We start from the raw sequence: 24896 nt of genomic DNA, 5'->3' as shown, positions 1-24896 counted from the left end.
CTAGGGGTGCACCGATTGCAATTTTCTGGCCGATCACCGATTTGTAAAAAGCCTGACCTGCCGATTCCAATTTTGGCCGATACCGATTTTTTTATAACTCACAGCATACACCTTCAATGTTTGACTCTTATTATATTGAAAAATAATAACACAGCAGTATTTTTCTTTAACAAATAAAGGAAAAGAGAACTGCAACCATAAATAAAGTGGATTTTGTTCTGTACAACATACAGACAACTAGGGAGGGCATCGATTTTCGAATATTCGAATAGTCATTAAATCATAAAAAATCGAATAGTTCATCATATCTGGAAGAAAAAAAAGTTGTATTACTGGTGCCTTCCACACGGAGGCAGCGTAGCATTTGATGATACAGTGTGGCGGCTAGATGCCAAACTGTAGAAGAAGAAACAAACGGAGAGGGTTTCCCACGTGGTTGTTGTAAACAAACAGAGATCGCTAAGTGAAGACCTGCGCAGCAGCACATACACACTGTACTGCTACAGAGCTAACTGTAGCTAACTGTAGCTAACGGCGGCTCTTCTTAACGCGCCGGCCTCCGGCTCGTTAGCGTCTCGTTAAGAAGAGTAAGAAGGAGTCGCTAGATTTGTCTCTAGTCGCTTTCTTGCAAAATAGGGAGTCTGAAAAGTTGCTGAATTTAGCAACAAAGTTGGGAGCACTGCTTCGCCGGTGGGGGGTTATTATCTAGGTAGATAAGATCGCTAGATAAGATCGGTTTGACGTGAAGGAATCGGCCGATCCATCGGCGCACACCTAATTTCAACATATTTATCTGTAAGTTAAACTTTATCAAATCTTAATTATTTTATTGAACAATAAATTCTCTCATTGAACAACAAAAAATGTTGAGTTAAATATTACCCATATTCCCATTTATTCCAATAAATTCCTGTTAATTCCCATGAAAAGGTTCCAACTTTTTTCCGCATTGCATGTATTGTAAAAAAAAAAAATAAGTGGTGATATCAGTGCATATTGGACAACATATACACATGCCGATATAGATGTCACTCAACGCAGGTCGCCTCCACTCAGCACTGTGCCTGAACATCCCACGCTCACTTTACCGCTTTTTGCACTTCTGTTCAGGACAGTGAAGTTTAATTTAATCTCTTAAAGCCTCTTTTGCACCAAATTTTGACCTTTTTTAAATGTCGGTTATGATTTTCTCCATTTTATTGCACTGCAATGATGACAGTTACATATTTTTAAATACTACTTATTATTATTTATTATATGCTTTGTTTTGTGATGTTTTGCACAACAACAAATGAGGGAAAATACCTATAGACTATACAGTTTTTTTTCTATTTATTTATTTGTTTTTATCAACCAGAAAAAGAAGGGAAAGGTTAAGCTGTTTTATGTACAAACAGAGAAGATTTAGAGGCAGACAGGATTAAGACAGGATGGAAACAAGAGGACAAGTCAATAAACATGTGACAATGCAAGATGAGAGAAAAGCAAAGAGTGACAGAGACAGATAGAGGAATGACTGAGAGCAGGACAGCGTTCAGTCTCTGCCTGCTCCGTCCCTCCTCGCCATCCATCAACTTCCTGCTTCTACAGGAAACCCTTACGCCGTCATTTCTTCTTTTACTCAGACCAATCAATAACCTTATCTGCTGTCACATGATAGTGCTGAGGCTTGGCATGTGGTTGCCAAATCCACTTAACTGTAATAAGAAGCAACTTTTCTGACTGCACGCACTGCAGTGAATAAGATTTATAAAGCGCGTCCACCTCCAAGAGGCATGACATCACAGACATGGCGGCGGGCGGTTGCATGCTCCGCTTGCTGCACTGATTTAAAAAAGGAAAAAAAAAATCTCCACTAATGGCTGATCCTGCTGCAGGATTTATATATTGAACCTAATTCAATTCTACAACAGCTATAAAGGTCAGCTTTTGTTATGCTTGGGTTGATTTTATTTCAAGTCCCTGCAGCTTCCTGAGGTAGTGTAAATGAACAGTCAGTCTTTTGATTACTCACATCCCACTGTGTCAGCACACTTCTACTGATTGCAGGCTGGATGAGCTGATTGGCCGATTATAAAGGGTCAATAAATTGATTTAATGAGAGCCAATCAGAGCGCAATGTCCTAAGGAGCAGTAGATGTACTGTAGAGAGGTTAGGATGAGTAATGCAAAAACAGATGATGAGAGAGAAAGTAAAAAGAGATGTAAAAACAGGTAACTTCTCTCACTTCTCACTCTTCTTTCATCATTTCCTTTCTCCGTCTGCTTATCTGCTCTCCCTTTATTATTTTTTCCTTTGTCATTTTCATATTGAAGGTGTCACTTACTCTAAAGGGCTTTGGCACGAAAGGTTCTCCATAAAAAGAGCTTTCAGAGCTGGATATGACATTTTCTGGCTGCAGGATAAATTGCATACATTCTACCAAAGGGATCACACACATACACACACCCAGAAAATTGAAAAGTGTGATATGAGAGTCTGAGCAGCAGGAAAGCAGCTGCGTATCTCTTCATTTCTTCATAATTGATAGTGAGATGTGATCAAAAACAAAAGTCACGGTGTGGTAACCACCTACACATGCATTAATGTACTAGCACTGCATGCAAATTTATTTCATCCAGCTACACAGTCATCTTGCATGCTGCAGGAAAACACACACACACACACACACACACACACACACACAGTAGAGGTATAGTAGTGCTGACCTGGTGTTATCAGAGTCGATGGTGTGAAACAGCTTCTCCAGCTCTTCCTCGTTCAGCGTGCCATCGGAGAAGAAAGCCTGGAACTCATCCAGAGACAGCTTGCCATCATCTGCAGGACACACACACACACACACACACACACACACACACACACACCAGTTCAGACTGGGACATCAAGACAATGTTTTTGCACTCTTGCTGGTTTTCACTGGCGGCAACAAACACCTGTGCGTTGTGTGCAACAAAGGTTCTGTGAAGGAAATTTGTTTCCCACATGGTGGTAAGTAGGCGGCGACCTACTTGGTATTCAAGACACAAGGCATTGTGGGAACTGACTTTGTGAACTTAACAATTCTAACACCAGGACTGAGGGGAACGTGTTGACCAGGGGGCTCTGTCCTGATGTGATGCATAGGGCAGGAAGATAGGGCCACATTGAGGCTTGCTGAAGAATCAATGCTGGGAACTGCAACAGACATAAGTCGAGCGGTGTACGGGACTGTTGTATTGTGAAAGAGTCATTCGGGATTTTGCGGTGTATGGAATACGAATGTACTAATAAATTGTGCTGAACAGAGTATTGAGTGCTTTGTTCTTGGCCAGCTCACCCACTAACTTAGTGCAATTGACCAGAATTGCCACGACAGTTCCTAGCAACAGTCGTCAAGGACCCTCTGTGAACGAATTGTAGTCGGGACCAGAGATGTGGACTCAAGTCATTGTGACTTGGACCTGAATTTGAGTCGCCATTTTGATGACTTGCAACTTGACTTTGCAGGAAAAGGAATGACTGAAGACCTGACTTGGACTTGGAAGTTACAGACTTGAGACATAATGACTTGAACCACTCATCTGTTAGAGGAAAGAAAAGAGCTGCTTGTCAAAAGATTACAACGTCAATCTCCGTCCGACATTTGAAGGCTAATTCGGAGCTAGCCAGAGCTAGCTACCATTGGACCGGTAACAACTGATATCAATAATCAACCCAATCATCAGAATAAAAGCTTGACATTGCACCCTTACATTTCTATTTTCTCTTCACAAAAACTGTCTATTTATTCGTATGTATTTGCACTATCACTATTTATTTACATCTGGCCACATTAGGACTACATTAGGCTTTCTGTATTTTTTCTATTTTATATATGTCATATACCACTTATAATATACTGTGTATATGTCTGCATATATTTAAAAATATTTATTCATTGATGTTCATACTACTACATGCAACAAACTTATTTAACCTATTTAAAATGCTAAAATATATTTTTTACAATGTGCAATATCTGTAAAATGCAAAGAGAAACAAACAAACAGGAAAACCAACAAACACACACACACACACACACACATATATCTATATACACTACCGGTCAAAAGTTTTAGAACACCCCGATTTTTCCAGGTTTTTTTTTAATTCAAGCAGTTCAAGTCAAATGAACAGCTTGAAAGGGTACAAAGGTAAGTGGTGAACTGCCAGAGGTAAATAAAAAAAGGTAAGGTTAACCAAAACTGAAAAATAATGTACATTTCAGAATTATACAAGTAGGCCTTTTTCAGGGAACAAGAAGTGGGTTAACAACTTAACTCTATGGAGTCTTGGGCTATTTTGTCCATTTTTTAATTCTTTTCATGTCTTTGTAAGTCATTTTGTATCTTTTTGTTTCTTTTTTTTTGTCATTTTGTGTCTTTTTTTGGTCATTTTCTGTCTTTTTTTAGTCCTTTAGTCCAACATAAAATGTGATTTTGAATCTTTTTTTTTACTTTCAAAACACTATCATGCTCAATAAAGAATTTTAAATGTTGCAAATGTGCATTAATTTCAGAGTACACTGAGACATTAAACTGCATCATTTTCAGTTAAATTCTGGAAAAGTTGGTGTGTTCTAAAACTTTTGACCAGTAGTGTATATTAATAATAAATGCTAAATAGCAGAAATGAAGAATGTGTATAGAATGTACAGTATGTATATATATATTGAGCTGCTGTGACAACTAAATTTCCCCACGGCAGGATACATAAAGTCATATCTTATATGATCTTATCTGATATTGTTGACAGCATCAATACCTGGGAATCAACATCACCATAGAACTCACATCACATAGTCCCTTATCGCCTCAAACCTGGTAAAAACAACAACAACAACAAAGTCTCCTCTCAGCTCATCAGCTCCTACTGATCCACAACACAAAGCATCCTCTGCCACTGTGTGACTGTTTGGTTTGACAGCTGCTCAGCAACAGACAGAACTGACAGAGGAGGTAAAAACAGCTGGAGGATTGTAGGAGCTGCCCTCCCAGACCTGATGCTGCGTACGCTTTCTGCCTTCAAAGAAGAGCAGCAGCATCAGCAGAGACACAACACAGCCAGGTCACTGTGTGTTTGTCACCTTTCCATCTGGGAAAAGATATCGCAACATCAATATCCGGACTGAGGAACAGCTTTTCCAGCTTTTAAAAAAAAATCTCCTCTCTGGCTGTTTCTATTCTGTTGCTGCTGATTGTTGCCAGCAAAATGTTGTTGTATTCTTACAATGAAAATAACGTTCTTATGCCTTATGTCTTAAGATTGGCTTGAGACTTGGACCAAGTGACTTCATTCACGTATCTGACCAGCCTGTTTTCCCGTCCAAAACGTCAATACAGGTCGTGTGTACAGGCAGAAAAAAAACACAGATTTCTCCGCATTTCAGCTGTAAATCGTCCGCCGCCATCTTGCTGACGTAGTAGTGATTGACAGCCAATCACTGCTACTGCTTTGTGTTACTGGGGATTTCCACCGCGGCACGTCTCCACCGCGGTTTCGCTGCGTCTTCTGCCTGGCGTCAATTCACACCGGGCGCGTTACAGCAGCAGCACGTCAGCTTAGCGAGCCGGTCGTATACATGCGAGATCACGCGATAATCCTGACCATACAGGAGACCGCAAGATCCCATGATAAACTCTAAACTCTAAATACAGTCTATGGATAAACTGTGTGTATTAAGTAAACAACAACAACAACAACAAACAGCTTACTTTGCTTCTCTGAGGTGAAAGATCTGTTGATCTGACCATCTATCCTTATAAAAACAATATGTTATGTCATAAATGATTGTATGATGTTCCACTTCAACAATCAGTCTCTTGTCGTCCGTGTCGACGATCCTCTGAGACCCTTTGATTGATTGATTGATTGATTGATTGATTGATTGATTGATTGATTGATTGATTGATTGATTGATTGATTGCTGATCTGGTGCCTCGGTCATAACATAATGTTGATGTGAAGTTGTTTTAGGCTGCATGAACTGCGTATTGTGTTTTATTTTGAAAGGGGCGGAAGTGTTTTACGCTGATTCTGAGTCGGACTTCCTGTCTGGTGATCTGCTCTGTTGAGATTCACGCGGTTTGGCAGCGTCTCGCGGAGAAATAGAAGTCCTACCTAATGCTCGCGTAGAGACGCTGACGTGACGCTGCTGTAACGTTACGCTATGCGCCCGGTGGAAACGCTCTCATTGATTAGAGTGTTTCCTATTTGCAACGGCGAACGCGACGCTGACGTGACGCTGCTGTAGCGCGCCCGGTGGAAATCAGGCTTGAGTGGCCCCCAACAGTCACCCATGTCTTCATATCATTCAAAAATGTAGGTTTATTATTACTGATTGTAGTCTCAACTGTTACAACATGGATAAAACTCGATGGCAAACCTTGCTCCCTCTCAACTGTTATTCAGAATTGATTTCAAGAGTTTATTTCTGATTTTTTAAAGCGAGTCATCTATCTGCATCTCAGACCTTTCAGCCCTGTTCTGTATGAGTTCGCCTGAAGCCTCAGATACTTGAGAAAAAATGTTTCAGTCTTTGAGGCAGTCAGCCAGAGGTTATGGTTATCATTTACAAAGTCTGTTTTGTTAAAAATTGGTCTTCAAAATACATAAATAGTGTTCTCTATTCAACGTGTTTGTCTTTAATTGGCCCTGTTTTGATCTAACTCTATTTTTGTTGTCATGATTATGATGAGAATTATTCATTCACCTTATATCTGTGGTAATTTACCTTTTTACAAACAGTATACCATATATATAGTATACTGATTATCAGACTTCATCACATTAAATCAGATGTTACTGTACTATTAAATCAAACATAATCATGTCTCATGACATAATTTTACAGATGGGTGAAATATTAAAACCCAACAAAGTTTCATGGTTTTTATTTTTAAGTAGACTTGGCATCCAACATGGTCTCACAGGAATCCGTGAAATAGCCACGGATTCGCTTAACTCAAAATCCATGGAATAGCCACAGACTCATTCAAATTTCCGTGAAACTGACACGGATTTCGCTACAATGCAAGTTAATGACAGTCATATCCCGTGGCTATTCCAACATACAAAGTGATTATGTACATTCACTGAGTGAATATTTAGAAAATAAAACATATATTTCTCGCTAGAAATGTGATCAAAATCCATTTTTATGCAGAAACTAAGTCAAAATATTGATTTTCTCACTAAAAATGAGAGAACTGTCCGCCATGTTTTTTGTTCTGACCGCTGGGACCTTGAAAGTCACGTGACCTGGAACAAACCAATAGGAACAAATATCCATGGAATAGCCATGGGATATGACATTAACTTGCATTGTAGCGAAATCCGTGTCAGTTTCACGGAAATTTGAGATTTTGAGCTAAGCTAATCCGTGGCTATTCCACGGATTTTGAGCTAAACTAATCCGTGGCTATTTCACGGATTCCTGTGAGACCAGGTTCTGGCATCTTATAGAATCTGCATTTCAAGCAAGTGTTAGCATTTTAATCTAAATTCAAGCACTCAAACATCTGAAAACACCACATTAGAATGCCAATGTTTAGTTTTTTAAGCTCTCTGGCACCCGTAGGAAGGAACCCTTTATAAAAACCTTTACATTTAATACTTGTTTTCTTTGCTGTACCATGTTCCCACCTTCACAAACACAAATGCTCAGTGTGATCCCAGCCTTCAGTGCTCTCTCAAGCTGCTGTGAAATCAATCCAGCATTCGCTCCAGTCTGCTACAAACCTTTAGCTGTATCCCTGCTGTCTTTCTGTCTCTGCACTTTGGTAAGCACTCTATGCCAATTATGTTTCAAGGCTATTTGTGAAGCATTAATAACCAGCGAGGCCTTGGAATGTTGGATTTCTGCTCTTTTTTTCTCCTGTTGCCACAATGCTATTTTACCATAATGCTTTATTCCTTTAAAATGATTTAAACTGAAAAGAGCACTATCTTCCCTCCCCTTCACTTTATGTTCTGAACCAAGGTTATAATAGTTTTGGATTTTTCATTTTTTTTAGTTTTAATTTCGTTGTGAATTTTTGTCTTCAAATTCAGTTAGTTTTAGTTAGTTTTTAGAGTGAGTTTTCTAGTTTTAGTTTAGTTTTTATTTTTTGAAAATGCTTAGTTTTAGTTTAGTTTTTATTAGTTTTAGTGTCGCTAATAAAGTTTTTTGTAATGGGTTATGTGTTGGGTGCCAGATTCAAAGTGGTCATAATAAATTTTGCCTTTATTTCCTTTGGTTTATCATCTCAGCCCCAATAAGGTTATTAACTCTTACAGTTCAGGGTGTTTTGAATTTTGGTTCTAGTGTAGACATCCCAGTCTCAGTAAACATATTTACCATGTGTTGCATGTTCAAATAGAAACACTGAATTATGAATGAAAAAAGTTGACAAAAACGAAAACTAAGGACATTTTCACTATAATTTTAGTTAGTTTTGTAACCACACAATACAGTTTCAGTTAGTTATTGTTTTTTTTTAAACTTTAGTTTTTATTTTTATTTCAGTTAACGAAAATGTTTTTTCAATTCTAGTTTTCGTTAACTATAATAACCTTGTTCTGAACATAAAAAAGTCCATCTGTAGAGTATTGATTTGCTTTGCTTGACTTCCTTGACTTGCAATACTATTGAATATTACCATTATTGAATTATTTTCTAAACTTAATCACAATTAGAAAAAGCAACAACAAAAAAACACACCAAGCCATGCAAAGTCAACCCTATAGAAAGCAGTTTCCACACTAAGCGGTGCCCCGTTTGTGCATCCAAACCTAAACATAGCGATATGTTAACTTTTAGCGTGGAACTGTGGTCTAATATAAACTCCAAGTTAGGGCTGGGTGATATGGACCAAAAGTCATATCCCGATATATTTAGGCTGAATATCGATATACAATATATCCCGATATTTTTATCGCAAAGTAAGAGCAAATGTTCAGTCAAAGTCAAATATGACATGTCACAAGTAGTTTTATTGAAACGGTTTATTTAAGTGAACATAAATACTGTATAACAACAGGAGTACCTTTTTAAAAACAAAGCTCACTAATAAAAAAAATATCTTAAATAAAAATAGCCTATTAAATAAAATAGGCCAATCTTTTTCTGAAATAAATGTATTTATATGAGAAAAGAATAAAGAACATTACAAAATAACTTAATATGACAAACCCTAGTAAGGGTTTATATATAAAGAAAGAATTTGAACTAAACCGATATATGTGATATGGTCTAATTCCATATGACATTTAAAAATATATTGAAATATTTTTTATATATTTTGCAGCTGCTTGGTGTGTTGTTGGCGTAAAACCCTCATCAGGTAGAGTTTTTCAAATGACCCCAAGGTAAAGTGTGTGTTTATTAGATATTAAATTAGAGCACCGACAGTGCGAGGACTCATGAAATTGGTCAGTTTATTATGCTTTTATTTTTATATTTCCTATTAACCCGGAGGTGTATTAAAAAGGACTCTCTAACAGAATGCAAAATTGATGGAAAAAAGGTTAACAATGGCGAAAAAAGCTAATGGCAAGAGAAACGTGACAAGGATAATTGGAGAGAGCGAGTTAAATAGTTTAACTTCGGGTGGAAAGTGGCAACAAAGTATGCTAAATATATATATATATATATATATATATATATATATATATATATATATATATATATATATATATATATACACTACCGGTCAAAAGTTTTAGAACTGAATTCTGAACTGAACAGAATTGAAATTCAAGCAGTTCAAGTCAAATGAACAGCTTGAAAGGGTACAAAGGTAAGTGGTGAACTGCCAGAGGTAAATAAAAAAAGGTAAGCTTAACCAAAACTGAAAAATAATGTACATTTCAGAATTATACAAGTAGGCCTTTTTTTCAGTTAACAACTTAACTCTATGGAGTCTTGGGCTATTTTGTCCATTTTTGAATTCTTTTCATGTCTTTGTAAGTCATTTTGTGTATTTTTGTGTCTTTTTTTTGTCATTTTGTGTCTTTTTTTAGTCCTTTAGTTCAACATAAAATGTGATTTTGAATCTTTTTTTTACTTTCAAAACACTATCATGCTCAATAAAGAATTTTAAATGTTGCAAATGTGCATTAATTTCAGAGTACACTGAGACATTAAACTGCATCATTTTCAATTAAATTCTGGAAAAGTTGGTGTGTTCTAAAACTTTTGACCAGTAGTGTATATATATATATGTTTCCTGCTGTATTTTGGTGACTTCTTGGGACATACAGACTAAAGAATTAGGTAAAGGTAAAACCTTGTTTAATATGTGAGTTAAACGAATATATTGTTATATTTTCTGTTTACTTCCTCCTTCACTTTTATGTTGGTTTATGGCCTACAAAGGACCCATTAAAAAGTAATTAAACCATCAGTCCTGGCTCACTCATTTCTAACTGGATGCTACAGCTTTGCTTCTTCTCTCAACAAGATCTTCAACCTAAATGACAGAATAGACCGTTTGTCAATGGCGCCCATGAGGATACTTTAGCGTTTGTCAACATGAGCTTTTCACGGCTCACATCACAGTGCAGCATTCTAAAAATAGCACACAAAAAAAAGCTGCAGTTTCTGTGAAAGTTTTTACAAAACCGTGTAACCTAGGATTAGGGCGAAAAACTTCCTGGTCAGGTGTTATAAAAGACAGTTTAAACTGCAAACAAATGAATGTATGTAAATGCTGGAAGTGGCGTATTTATGGGGGTGACATGAGCCATGGTCGTTATGAGTAAACTAATTTGCTTTTGTTTTCACACGGGACACGAACCCTGTTTGGTCACTTTGTGTTTTTTTGTCATTTTGTATGTTTTTTTGACCATTTTGTGGTCAATTTGTGTGTTTTTTTTTTGTCATTTTGTGTCTTTTTTTGGTTATTTTGGGGTTTTTTTGGGTCATTTTGTGTCTTTTTTTGGTCATTGTGTGTCTTTTTTGGTCATTTTGTGTCTTTTTGATCATTTTGTGGTCAATTTGTGTCCTTTTTGGTCATTTTGTTTCCTTTTTTAGGTCATTTTGTTCTTTTTTAGGTTGATCTGAACTGTGCATGTGAGATTCTGTTTAGTGACAACATGCATGTTAAATTGGGGGTCGTGACTCAAAAAGGTTGAGAACCACTGCTCTAGTATATTACCATAACAAAAGTAATACTGCCTACGAGCATACCTTGACACTTCTCTGTTGCTCTTGTCACCACACCCAATGACGACGTCACTGTGTACTGAAGCTCATTTTTTACATTACTGCTGCAGGATTAGATGTTAAAACACTACAGGTCAACAAAAACAATCAGGGGGTGTTATTCAGGAACTCAGAAACCTTTAAAATTATTTACTTCTTTCCCTTTAAGGTATATAACAACAATGGGAAATATGGGAAAAGTTAACTTAAAAAATTCATCCTCCTGTACCTGTTTCTCATTGTGCAGGAACGACATTCATATTGGATGTTCCTGCAGGACACAATGTGCTGTACTTTCCACAGTAGAGATGAACGAGAACAAGAACAAACTTGTGACATTACCGATGTTACCAGCTACACCGGGCATTTAACTTTTTATATATTCAGCTCTGAGGCTAATTAACTGTAGAGTGTTTACTTAAATCTTTAACGTAGTTTCCCCCCCTCTGCACAGAACTGAACAGGAACCCGTCGATGTGGCTGCTTTTCTTTTTAATGAACTTGCTCTGTTCTCACGGGCTCCTCTCAGAGCAGAGCAGTCATCCATCGACAGAAAGCACACTGGAAGTGCTTTGTTGCCTGCCGTGGCCGTATTTCTCATTTTATTATGTTGTTAATATCAGGAAGGATCCTACTTACAGTGATGTGCCAGTGTTTTTGTTCTAGTGTTCTGCACAGATCTGACATCTACCCGCCTGTTCTCCCGTTAATCCCTGACTCTCTGAAGCCAGCTGCCTCACAAAGACAGTGGTTTCGGAGAAGATAACCTTATATTTTTGGTTTCATAAATATGTATTATATTAGTACCAACATTCCTGTAATCCTACATTGCAGCTTGCTGTATTAGCCATGTGTTTACTAGGTGTTTATGTGCTAACATGGGCACTGAAACACAAAAAAGATTGAGAAAAAAATGCCAGTGGGCAACTAATTCTACAGCCTGTCCTCCCGTCAAAAACATCAATATAAAACGTGTACAAAAACGAGCTATGTCTTCGTTTTTCACCGTCCGCTGTAATGCGTACACAAACAAACGGTGGACTTTCACACAGGAAAGCGGGGTTTGCATCCCGTGTGAAAACTAAAGTAAACCATTTTTAACTTAAGTTACCTGAATGACGTTCATGAACATAACTTTTGTTTTTGTTTTTTACGTAACTTGCGGTAGTCACTTGACCCCAGTTGGTAGAGCGGTTGCCTACTGATCAGAAGGTTGGTGGTTCGATCCCTGACCATGGCAGCCTACACATCGAAGTACTACCTTTGGTATCCTTGGGAAAGATACTGAACCCCAAATGGCTCCGGAACTGCGTTCATCTAGCCTGGCTAACACCAGACTATATCACAAATGAGATCTAGTCTGGGAACCAGCCGTTCATTTCTCCGTAGAGGAGGTGTGGTTTACGATCCTCCGGAGCCGTTTATTGGGCGCTTAGAATGTCTATCAAAGCGTCTGTAGGTAGCTCTTAGCCAATCAGATCAGTTATACCAGATGACGTAGTAGAGCAACAGAGATGGATGTTTGTTGTGTGTGTGTCTGTGAGAGGGTGTTGTTTGCTGCTTTGCTTCTCCAGTTCTCGCTTTCTGCAAGATTATTTATTTTCACGCTTTATTCCCCCTCATGTCATTCAGCCACACACATCCACTGATTTTATGGGCAATAAACAAGCTGCTGCGGGTCTCTGGGGGCTCCGCTGTCCCCCGGCTCGTAGCCCGATCACCGGCGTTACGGTAGCGGGGCTATTGGCGGCGCTAGTTGGTAGATTAGAAGATTAGACTTTTCCCAAATCCTGTCGGAAGCAAGGCTAAAACATCCTTTTTCGTGGTGAAACATGAGTGTAAAGTCAAACGTTGTTCTTCTTTTAAAATCAACGTCATCGTCTTGCCGTCCCTCCCCGCTCTGTGATTGGATCCTAAAACAGGGCTAAGAAACCTCTCTGGTTTCCAGACTGCCTGGAGGTTCGAAATGAAACTTCGAAGGCAGCATGTGTATACCCAGGCTAGCGTTCATCGGTGTGTGAATGAATTCCCAACGATGGCAGGTGTTAGCCTCGGCCACCAGTATGAATGTGTGTGTGAATGTGTAGCGTAGTGTAAAGCGCTTCTGATAAAAGCGCTATATAAGTGCACTCCATTTACCATTTTACTTTACTTCTAGCATTAATGTACATTTATTTAGTGTTTAAACTGTCTGTTAAAACGCCTTACCAGCATTTTTTTTGCCCTAAACCTAGATCAGTGGTTTTATAACATAAATCCACAGAAACTGCAGCCTTTTTTTACAATGGCGGACCGTATGTGTGTGCTGTTTTTAGAATGCGTCATTGTACCGCGAGCCGCGACACGTACCTAAGTGATAATTTCTAGTTTGTGGTACTGACACACGACCTCCTCTGCCGTTTATGTTGGAGAACTTGTTAAATTATTATTAGTTTATTTAAAAGGGGACAGTGCAATTTCATAAAACATATGATTATACATGGTAAAAAAAGCCAGAGTTAGCCAGAAGGCTAGTTTTCATCTGTAGTCCCCTGGCCATGATGTAAAAAAGCAGAGAATTACAAAAAAAAAAACACATTCTATCCTAACCTTAACCAAGTGTTTGGAGCTTCCTACTTTGACCTGTTACCATATTTGTGCATTCAGTAGGACCTCGGGGTAACCACAAGCTTAATTAATCATAACAGGTTGTTATTCTGAATCCAGCTCCAACAAATACTGCAGAGCATCGTTGGATTTAACCAATCCAACCAACACTTTTCTGTGGTGAAGTGGTGGCCCTGCAGAAGGGAGTGGCTATTCATGGCTCTGACTCCATCCTGTATCTGCTGGCTGGTAGTGACTGTCTGTCTCACCACATGATGCAGAGCTAGATATCAAATATTAATTCTCTTGCCCTCAAAGTGTGTTGTCCTTGAGTGTGGCTGACTGGATGCAGCAGGTTGAGCTGCAGAGCGCTGGGACACCACAGGGCGAGGAGGAGGACCACAGCCTGACGAAGGCTTCCTTCCACTCAAACGTGCTGCTCTCAAGTCTGTCTTATGTATTCCCTTTGCTGTTCCTTATTCACAAGATTAGGCTAGCATATGTTTATGAATTCCTCATTTTACTATCAAGAGTTCATTCATATTTTATTGCTCTGTTCTTTCTTCTGCTGCTATTTTCTTTTTTTACATTACATTACATGTCATTTAGCAGACGATTTTGTCCGCTTTTTGTCCGCTTTTTGTCTGCTTTTCTGTCCGCTTTCTTTCTTTTGTCCCTTCCTTCTCTGCAGAGCAGCAGGAGCATGGCTGACACACATCCAGCAGAGAGACAGCAAGCTGCACTCTCTGGCTTGGCTCGAGTTTTGACCATCCAGGAGAAAAACTTTTCATGCTTTTTCAAAAACAGACTGTCGAAAAACTTCCAGGAAGTCCACAAACATAGCCAGCCACACACACTTTCTGTCTCCCTATTAATCTCACCGTATCTTTTATCCGTCCTCCCTTCCTGCTCCTTGTTATAGAAACACAAAGTGGAAGCCGACTCTCTCCCATGTTGTGCCATGTTGCACACAACGATGCTGCACAAGAAACGCCGATTGGCATAACCTTTCCTCGACAGAAGGCACATTTTGTTAGTGCCGCACTTCTAAAATGCCACTTCTTGTGTTCACAGCACCAGTCCCACTCCCCCCGTCTGCCCAGGCTCCACTGTTTATTCGGACTCTAAGGCCATGACTATTTCTAACCTGCCCTTCTCTGGCGCAGCAGTGAAGCAGCGCTGAAAGCAGAGGCACTGGTGTTTAATTCAGCAGTGACCCAATTTACTGCGTGCAGCCAGCTAGCCCGGTTAGACCCTCTTAGGAATTCTCCAGTAACACACCAGAAATGCAGCAATACACACAAGCACACACACCATTCAAGCAAAGCAGATACCGTGTTAAACCTGTTTTCTAAAGCATGAAATACTCCCAATTTACACGTTAAAAAACTACAGCGACAGTAATCCCTGGTCTTTATATACCACCATCAAATGTTTATTTCTGTCACATGTTGGCCTCTCTCACACACACGGAGCGTAATGTAAGGACTTTATTTGGGAAATTCTCCTTTTGCATTCAAACAGCCCGACATCTAGTGCACAAAAAAAAAAACTTGTTCCCAGAACATAATAAAATTATGGAAATAATTTCCACCTAAATAAAATGCTTTAATTTAACGAGAAACAATTTTGTTGAGTGAACAAAATGTAAATATTTCGGGTCAACATGATGTATTTGCATTACTGTTAATTAATTACCAGGGGTCAGTCCAACTAGATTTCTAAGGGTAATTGTAACATACTAACGTAATTTTATTGGGCCATTTAAACTTGTATGATATCATTAAGAGTTACTTTATTTACTAGTGTAGTTACAACTACTTTTTAATATAGTGCAGTACATGAATTAATTGTGATGAGCCAACAAAACAAAGTTAGGTTGAAGTGGTTTAGCCTAAAAGATTACCTTTATCATATGAAAATGAACATAATAGTAATTATTCATTTATTCAACCTATATAACCCCAGCTGGTGTCAAGTTTAGAAAAGAAAAACACAAAGCAAATTGGGTTGTTTTAACATAAATTATTCTAGTAAATTTAAAATTGTTGCATTTTATGCTTAAACTACATGTTTTAAAATTGTTCAACCACAAAACATAATTGTATATAGTAGAAGCTACATGTTAGACTAAGGAGAAGGTAACAGACACCCAGTTTGCTTTTTTTCAGTGTGAGCTACTGAACAGCATCCAGCTTCCCATTATCTAAGCCCTGCTCCTGCAGCCACAATGCACCCTGCAACTCCTTTAAGAGAACCTCATTATAAATAAAGTACAACAGCCCTGACAACTAACCTCCTCACTAACCTCATAAATTGGCAACAGAGGAGGTGATGCAACAGCCAGGAGCATCCTGGCTCTGCCCAGCTAGACACTGTACATTTGCCCTATTTGAAGAAATTGCCGTTATTTTACTGTTGAAAATGGTCCGTGGAGAGAAATCATTCTGATGCAAAGGAAATGACCCAAACTCAAAAATGTCCTCTGAAACAGCAGGGTGGAGATGAGCAGGCACTATTTTAACACCGATTCCCGGACTTGCACATTGGTGAGTCCCACTTGAACTAAGGTAATGATGGCTTGACTTGGACTCTTCTTGGTGACTCTGACTAGGACTTGAACACTAGAGACTAGAGACTTGGACTCTAACTCATGCATTGATGATTCTACTCAGGCTTGGCTCGGGCTCTTCTTTGGTGACTATGACTCGAACACTGGGGACTTGAGACTGACCCGGACTCTTCTTGGTGACTCTTACTTGGACTTAGAGTACAGGCCAAAAGTTTGGACACACACCTTCTCATTCACTGCATTTTCTTTATTTTCATGACTATTTACATTGTAGATTCTCACTGAAGGCATCAAAATTATGAATGAACACATATGGAATTATGTACTGAACAAAAAAGTGTGAAATAACTGAAAACATCTTGTATTTTAGATTCCTCAAAGTAACCACCCTTTGCTTTTTCGATAGAGCTGCAAACCCTTGGTGTTCTCTCAATGAGCTTCATGAGAAAGTCACCTGAAATGGTTTTCACTTCACAGGTGTGCCTTGTCAGGGTTAATTAGTGGAATTATTTCCCCTTATTAATGGGGTTGGGACCATCGGTTGTGTTGTGCAGAAGTCAGATTGGACAACTGTTAGAATTCATATTATGGCAAGAACCAATCAGCTAAGTAAAGAGAAACGAGTGGCCATCATTACTTTAATAGTTTTGATGAATCTACAATGTAAATAGTCATGAAAATAAAGGAAACACATTGAATGAGAAGGTGTGTCCAAACTTTTGGCCTGTACTGTATATTTACATTTTAGTCATTCAGCAGACGCTTTTATCCAAATCGACTTACTGGAAAAAAAGGCAAACATTCAAGGTATAGTGTGATAAGAGCCATTAGTGCAGCATTAAGTGCTAGTGACGATTCTTTCAGGAGTAGAATTGTCATGTTGTGCTAGGAGAGAAGAAGCTGCTGCAGATCTGAAGGTCTTCAGGAGGTTTTTATAGGTAGAGAGGGACGCTCCTGCTCTGGTAGGAACTGGTAGCGTGTTCCACCAATGGGGAACAAGAACGCTGGGGACTCGAGACTGAATTGTTGCCTCTACTACAACAATGTTAAACCCTGAGAGCTTGACAGGCCTCCAGTGCCTAGCTACGGTTACTAACATTGGATTGGACAATGGCGTTATAGGGCGGGGCTTAGCAAAGTATAAATTTAGCCACAACATGGTAAATTAACCGCACAGGGTCCATGCAGGCATAAACTAGGTTTCCACCTGGGGTGTTTTCCCCACAGACGTCTAAGAAAAGGCAAGACACAAGGTATCATAGAAATGAATAATGTGGATATGTGTGTACCACTATTTGTAGTCTTTGAGCATCTAATGTCAACAGCTGCTTCTCAGTGAGACTTTTGGCTTGCAAACTGCTGCATTTTAAGTCCTTTTCATTTTGTACAAACACAGGTTCGGTACTACGAATGGAATGGCAAGATTAAATTATGGAAATCACAAAACACACACGCACACACACACACACACACACTGAGACCTGGAAAGAGTGTAGTGTGCAGATTCGTGCCATGGCTGAGGTAGAGGAGCCGCTGGCTGTCTCTGTCTGTTTTTGTTGGTTTCGTTTAATTCCCACATGACTCCGACTTCTTTAGAGACAAATTAGTTTATTATATTTACCTAGACGGACAGTGTGACAGTGTAATGGTTTAGAGGCTGCTGCGATGTTTTAAGTACAATATAATAAACTCATGCAATGTCTGTAGATTTTACGGTGAAAAACTGCTAAACCATGACAGTAAAAGACCGTAAAATGATAAATGGGTTAATTCAGTTTGAGTAACAATGAAACAGCGTAAATGTATATATCAGCTAAAAGAATATTTGTTTACCTTTTTTTTAAAAATACATTACTCCACTGTAAAATACACTGGCACCGTGTTTGTAATAAAAATTATACTGTAATATATATACAAGCCATCATTTTTGCATTTATTTTTTGTAAAACATACTTTTATCACTGTTAATTGTACCAAACACCATACCTCCAACAGAAATATACTGAAATATTTAATGGTAAAATCTTTAATACATGCGGCTTTTATGAAGTATTTTTCTTGTCAATTATATGGCAGAACAGCGTTTCTTTTGATGGAAAAACTTTTTTTTTTTTTTACGGTAAAATATGGAATTAAATGGCAATCTTAAAAAATCAACAGTGCTAACATAATTTTACCGTAATATTACAAAAAGTTGCACCGTATTTATTAAGGTAAAGTTCTGGCAACCACAGCTGCCAGTTTTTTACAGTAAAAACAACAGTTTTTTTTTTTTTTTTACAGTGGTACATTCAGATGTGCTACAGCTGGGGATTGACAGGTGTTAGAATTAGACCTCTGAAAGTGGATGCTGACAACACAATTCTCAGATTAAAATGATAAATGCATTAACTATTACTACACATCATATAATAGTTGATTTAGAATGGTTTGGGGACAGGCAAAACAAATCCTCCCTCTATATTATGCAGACTGAAAAAAAAACCCCTCATAGGTTAATGCCATGTCATTACAGCGCCCAGAGCACAAACTATGAACACCGTGGCATTTCCAGACCCTTTCTTCTAAAGTTCTTCATTTGAAAATACCACACAGGCAATCATGCAACTAAAAAGCGTCTCTGTTCAGCCAATCATGGAAAAAAGCAGTTCTACATAACTCTGGTGTCATGTAGTGTCGAAAATTACAGGTGGTTGAAATGTCATGGACGCACCCCGTCATTTTCAGCCTGAGTTGATTCAAGAGTGACTCAAGATTTGATTCACCTTTGTGAGCATGAGAGCGTTCTTGCTTGTTGAAGCCGTGACTGATTTAAGTTATTTTTGTTGCCGAGCAGCCAAGCAGCAGAAGAGTCATTGTCAGATATAAAAGACTGCAGCTGCCTTTTTGCTCTGATCACTGTGTTTGTTTACCGACTGGTCTTTAAGGATGAAAGATGATCTGATTTGACATTCAGATCAGGAACTACTGAACTTTAAAATATTTCTCAAATGAACATATGATCTGTAAAACAACAATTAGCACCCAATCACAAGTTTGACCATGTGCATGAATGAAAAACTAGCCAAACTGTGAATCATTTCATTATTGTAGTTTTAGTAAGGACCCATTGCAAACCAGCCTCAGCTCTGAAATGTTTCACAATTCATTCCATCGTTATCCAATAAAATGAATGTAGGTATCAGAAGAATTTTTGCCTGTTTATGTGCAACATAAACAGACAAAATTTCTTCTGAAAACATGGAACCAAAGACAGACCTGTTTCTCCCATCGATGGGTGGTACTCGTGCTTTGGTTCTACTGTTTTCAATATGGTGGCTGGGTCCCAATATTTCTCATTTTACAGGTAAACAGTAAACAAAATTATACTTCTGAAAGCATTTAAGGCAAGAAAAATGCAACACATTAACAGTATCTTGATTCATATCTGGACAGCACTACCTCATTTTTTAGTTTGACCTGATTTGGCGGTTCCGTTTGTCTGACTGTCAGCAGGATTTTTGAAAAACTGCTGGCCTGAGTTTTATTAAACTCAGTGAAAGAGTGAAGCATGGGTCAAGGAACAACCCATTGAAATTTGAAGCAGATCAGAATGGGGTGGATATATTTTTCATTTTTATTTACATATAGGATATTATTTATTCTGCACTTATGTGGTGTTGGAATAATCAACCATGGTTCATTCACCGTAAATTAAACAGATTATTTTTTACAGTGTACCAAACTCAAATGGTTGACTTTATTCTGGACATTTTGAATTTTTTCTCAACATTGTATTTCAAGTTTATTGACCATCCGAGGAGCATGTGAGTGCATCCTTGGTCTTGGTGGAGCTCTGTGTTCTCCGAGTGCCATTCTAGTTGCATTTTGCCTCAGTAATATTTTCTTTTTAAATCATGCATGTTGGATTCGATTGGTTTTCAACGATTCTGTTAAATTTCAAGTCCAAAATAAGATGCCTGCTGCAGCAACAGGCCCACACTAACACATTTTTGGTTTTTCTTGTACACTGCAAAAAAAGAAAAGTTGGGTGAACTCAAAATTTCAAGGCAACAAACTTCGATAAAATTTTAAGTTGGACAATTAAACTAAATATTTTAAGTTTTGTTTTTGAGTTTGCTCAACTCTGAATTTCTCTGGCACGATTGTAACGCCACTATAAATGTCAGCTAATGTTGCGACCACAATTTTGAGTTAGCATTGACAAGCTAATGGCTACTCTTGTAGCTGTAACAAGCAGCGCCGCTAGCATCAGTTAGCCGCTAGCATCAGTTAGCCGCTAGCATCAGTTAGCCGCTAGCTTTCACTAATGACCGAATTTCACAACAAAGAAATAAGAGTTATCAGAACTATTGTCCCTTGTTGTGAACCCCAACTTAAAGATATAAGTAACAACAACTCACCAACTTGTTTTTGAGCAGACAACTGGCTTCCTTTGTTGTGCTAACTTACATTATTGCCCTAAATGTCAGTAATTTATATTTCCAAGTTTTACCAAATTAAATCACTGTTTTAGGCCAAAAAATACAAGTTGGCTTTTTTACAGTGTAGCCCACATCTCTGGTTCAGACCAACTCTCCTCAAAAGTTAAGGCTCCCCCTCCCCCCCTTACTGGGAGAGGCACTGCTCTGGCATAATACCAGCATTTTTGCATCAGTGCGTATAGAGCCTGTGTTTGACTAGCGCTGAGGGAGGCGTTGTCTTCTGGACCATCAGGACAGTGTGAAAGGGTTGGGGGTTAACACTCCAGGGTGGAGACGTCAGGATTTACGATACAAGATCTTCGCTAATACAGACCTCGAGTGCCTGGTGTGTGTGTGTGAAAGAGAAGTGAGGTAAAGAAAGGACGAGGGGACGGCCAGAGCGGTGGACCTACTGCGCTAACTGCTCCATCTTTTCTCTGTGCAGACTAAAGAGAAGCAATTAGCACTTCCTTCTTCCTGCTGGGCTCCACATCCTGCACACAGCACTGAGGAGGAAGCGAGGCCGAGTCTGCCTTTCTTTCAATACTTATCTAACACACACACACACACACACACACACACACACACGCAGGTTTTTTACATAAATCTAATCATGTTTGTTTCTAAAGAAGTTATTTGCTCTTGCTTTCCTCTCTCCAGTCTCTCCTCTCTCAGCCTGTCTAGCTGTTTATCATTATTTTTGGGGCGCTACATGATGGGTTGTCATAGCAACAAGAAGAGGGGAATTGACCCTCCTTTCAGACTCAGGATTTCACCATCTCTTTCTTCCACTGTACACCATTAACACACGCATAATCACTCACACACACACTTCTCTTTCTTTCTTGGTTTCTTCTTGTTTCTTTTTTCCCTCAGTCTTTTCTCATCTTTCCCTCTTCTTCAGTTGTAACAACTTGCAATCCCTTTGATTTGACCGTTTTTTGTCTTTCTCATCATTTTCTTTCTCGTTGTTACTTTTACATCCACTATCACTATAACATCAGTGAGAGTTAAGAGGTTTGTTCAATGAGCTGGTATTTCCCTCTTTGTCTAAGTTACCTCTGAAATCATTCTTCTTAGCAGCCGTTACGGGAGAAGTGTGTGTGTGTGTTTGTGTGTGTGTGTGTTTGTGTGTGTGTGTGTGTGTGTGTGTGTGTGGGTGTGTGTGTGTGGCTGCCAGCAAGCTGTTTCATCTGATAGATGAAGAACAGGAGTGATTCTCACTGAGCTGTCAGCTCTTGTCCTTCCTCCTTATCCATCACTGCAGCCCACCTGGCCAACACACACACACACACACACACACACACACACACACGTATAATAATTTGGCATCTCACTTAGCCGTCCCTCAGGTCGCATTGTTTAAAAAAAGGAACAGCAGTGTCTTATTTTCGAACCAATCAGCTTCCTCAGCTGCTGACAGGAGCTTTGTGTTGTCCACTGCTAAGGGTCCCTGAGCAAGACACTGGATTAAAGTCTCACATCATTATTGACTTGTGTCTTTGAAGTCTAAATCCATATAGCCAGATGTTCTCATTCACAATATCACACGGCTGCTCAGTATTCCCAATTTTACACATGGCCATCAATGTAGAAACACGTATATTTATGATATTTATGCTTCATCAAAGCATTCGGTACAGACCAAGGTTATAATAGTTTTGGATTTTTCATTAGTTTTAGTTTTAATTTCGTTGTGAATTTTTGTCTTCAAATTCAGTTAGTTTTAGTTAGTTTGTAGAGTGATTTTTCTAGTTTTAGTTTAGCTTTTAGTTTTTGAAAATGCTTAGTTTTAGTTTAGTTTTTATTAGTTTTAGTTTTAGTTTTTTTTGTAATGGGCTATACGTTGGGTGCCAGATTCAAATAGATCATAATAAATTTTGCCTTTATTTCCTTTGGTTTATCCATCTCAGCCCCAATAAGGTTATTAACTCTTACAGTTCTGGGTGTTTTGAATTTTTGTTCTAGTGTAAACATCCCAGTCTCAGTAAACATATTTACCATGTGTTACATGTTCAAATAGAAACACTGAATTATGAATGGAAAAAATTGACAAAAACGAAAACTAAGGACATTTTCACTATAATTTTAGTTAGTTTTAGTTAGTTTTGTAACCTCACAATACAGTTTCAGTTAGTTATCGTTTTTTAAAAAAGTCTAGTTTTTATTTTTATTTCAGTTAACGAAAATGTTTTTTCAATTCTAGTTTTCGTTATTTCGTTAGTTTTCGATAACTATAATAACCTTGGTACAGACTTCCATTTAAAAGAAGGGACGGGAATCAGAGTAACTCACAATACGATACTATCACAATGCATTGCCCACAATAATGGTATCACGATACAGCAATTCAATGAGATTCAAAAGACCAAAATCAAGCAAACATGGTCACCATAAAAAGGATAATTTCAACAACAAAGCTAATGCAGACAAATAATAAGTTTGTTCTTGCATTTAAAAGAGTGATGTTTATAAAGTAGCAAGTATGAGCAGTTTGTGGTTAACAAAGACATTTGTCCACCAAACCATGGATGCATTGTGACCACACTGAACAATGTGCAAGTGCAATTACGCTTAACTCCTCATACATGAACTAGGTGTCAATACCAGCCTCAACGCCAGGTGTTAATGGAGCCTAAGTGTTGAATGGGATGGATAACCACTGAGTTAATTTGATGCAACTTTTTTAAAAATAAATGAAAACCAATGGATCAATCAATCAATCTAAAATCCTTTCAATGATAGTCAGAAAAAATGTAAACAGTACAGTGTTAACTTGTGGTTATTGCCACTGGCAATACAGGCAATGTAGCGGTGTTCGGTTTTACTGCTGACACTGTTAATGGTGACTAAAACTGACTAAATGCGTCCATGGCTGCAACATGTAGGTGTCCTAAGAAAAGGGCCTCCAATTTTACTAATTAATTTTAAATACATACTGATCCATGTTTATCATCTACGCCAACCACTTACTTAATTCAATATAAGCGATTTAAGGTGTGAGACTTGTCTCCCCTTAAAAATGACAATTATTCCTAAACATTTAATCCAAATGGCTATAATTTAATGGTTTGATTCTGCAAACTGTCTTTTTAATTTAGAATTTCCTGTTTGATTAAAAGTTGCCAGTTAACATGGTCACTCATTCAGTGGAGTGCTGAAGTCAGTTCATATGAATATCTAAGGAAGTTTCATGAAAAAATAGCAATAAAATGACCATGAACTTAGTTAAACATTTAAAATAGTGAACTATATGAATGTAATCTAGTACATTTTCATCTGTGTGACCTGAACTTTGACCTAGGGTGCCCCTGGTAACAGGTCATCGACAGCTATTACACTAAATATTTATAATCTCTGTCACGTACAAGGTGCTTGTCCATCACTGAGACCCACTGGGGAAAATTTCAGTTTCAGTTCCGATAACACAACATGAGTCAATTTGTAGTTAATGAGCTGTGAGACGTTTATAACTATCCCTGTGTTCTTTTACACCCAACAACATAAACAGTTTTAAATATCTAGAAAGGCACACATTAAAAATTCATACCCGTTGTGTGTGACATAACAAGCTGCTTAGCATGCAGTTAAGCATCATCGTCCTCATCATTTTTAATAAAAACAGAGTTGTGGGTCATAATTTTTCTTAATGACAAGGATATGACCCTGTGTCCATCTCCTGGGAGACAGATGGTTCCCTGGTGTAAACAATACGACGTGTGTCTGTGTGGATGAAGAGATGAGCCACAGTAGATGATCATCACTCACTCTTATCTATTTTCTGTCTCTGCGGAGAGTGGAATGATATGTAATCATCATCAATCTGCAGGCTGAACATAATAATGTTATTATTAGAGGAGTGTGGCTGCACACAACACAATGGGTGTAATGGTGTTGAGAAGATGTGTGTGTGTGATTTACACATATAGTTCAGGAGTTACTCAGTGTGTGTGTGTGTGGGGGTCTCTCCTAATGATGAGTAATCCTCGGTGATGGCAGATAATAGCAGCGTGTCAGTGCGCTTGTGAGGATGATGCATTCAGGTGCCTGTCTTCACCACAGATCCAACCA

At 38.4% G+C, this 24896-nt stretch overlaps 1 protein-coding gene across 2 annotated transcripts in view; it reads right to left on the bottom strand.

Moving 5' to 3' along the window:
* Positions 1–24896, bottom strand: part of necab2 (N-terminal EF-hand calcium binding protein 2) — a 201501-nt gene that overhangs the window by 135307 nt on the left and 41298 nt on the right. For both annotated transcript variants that reach the window (XM_059334385.1, XM_059334384.1), the window contains exon 3: positions 2710–2818. In XM_059334385.1, the coding sequence (XP_059190368.1) occupies positions 2710–2818 (109 nt within the window). The remainder of the gene's footprint in view (positions 1–2709; positions 2819–24896) is intronic.

Source organism: Centropristis striata, chromosome 6 (genome assembly GCF_030273125.1).
Source record: "Centropristis striata isolate RG_2023a ecotype Rhode Island chromosome 6, C.striata_1.0, whole genome shotgun sequence".
Taxonomy (NCBI): Eukaryota; Metazoa; Chordata; class Actinopteri; order Perciformes; family Serranidae; genus Centropristis; species Centropristis striata.
This window is presented reverse-complemented; position numbering and strand designations above follow the sequence as displayed.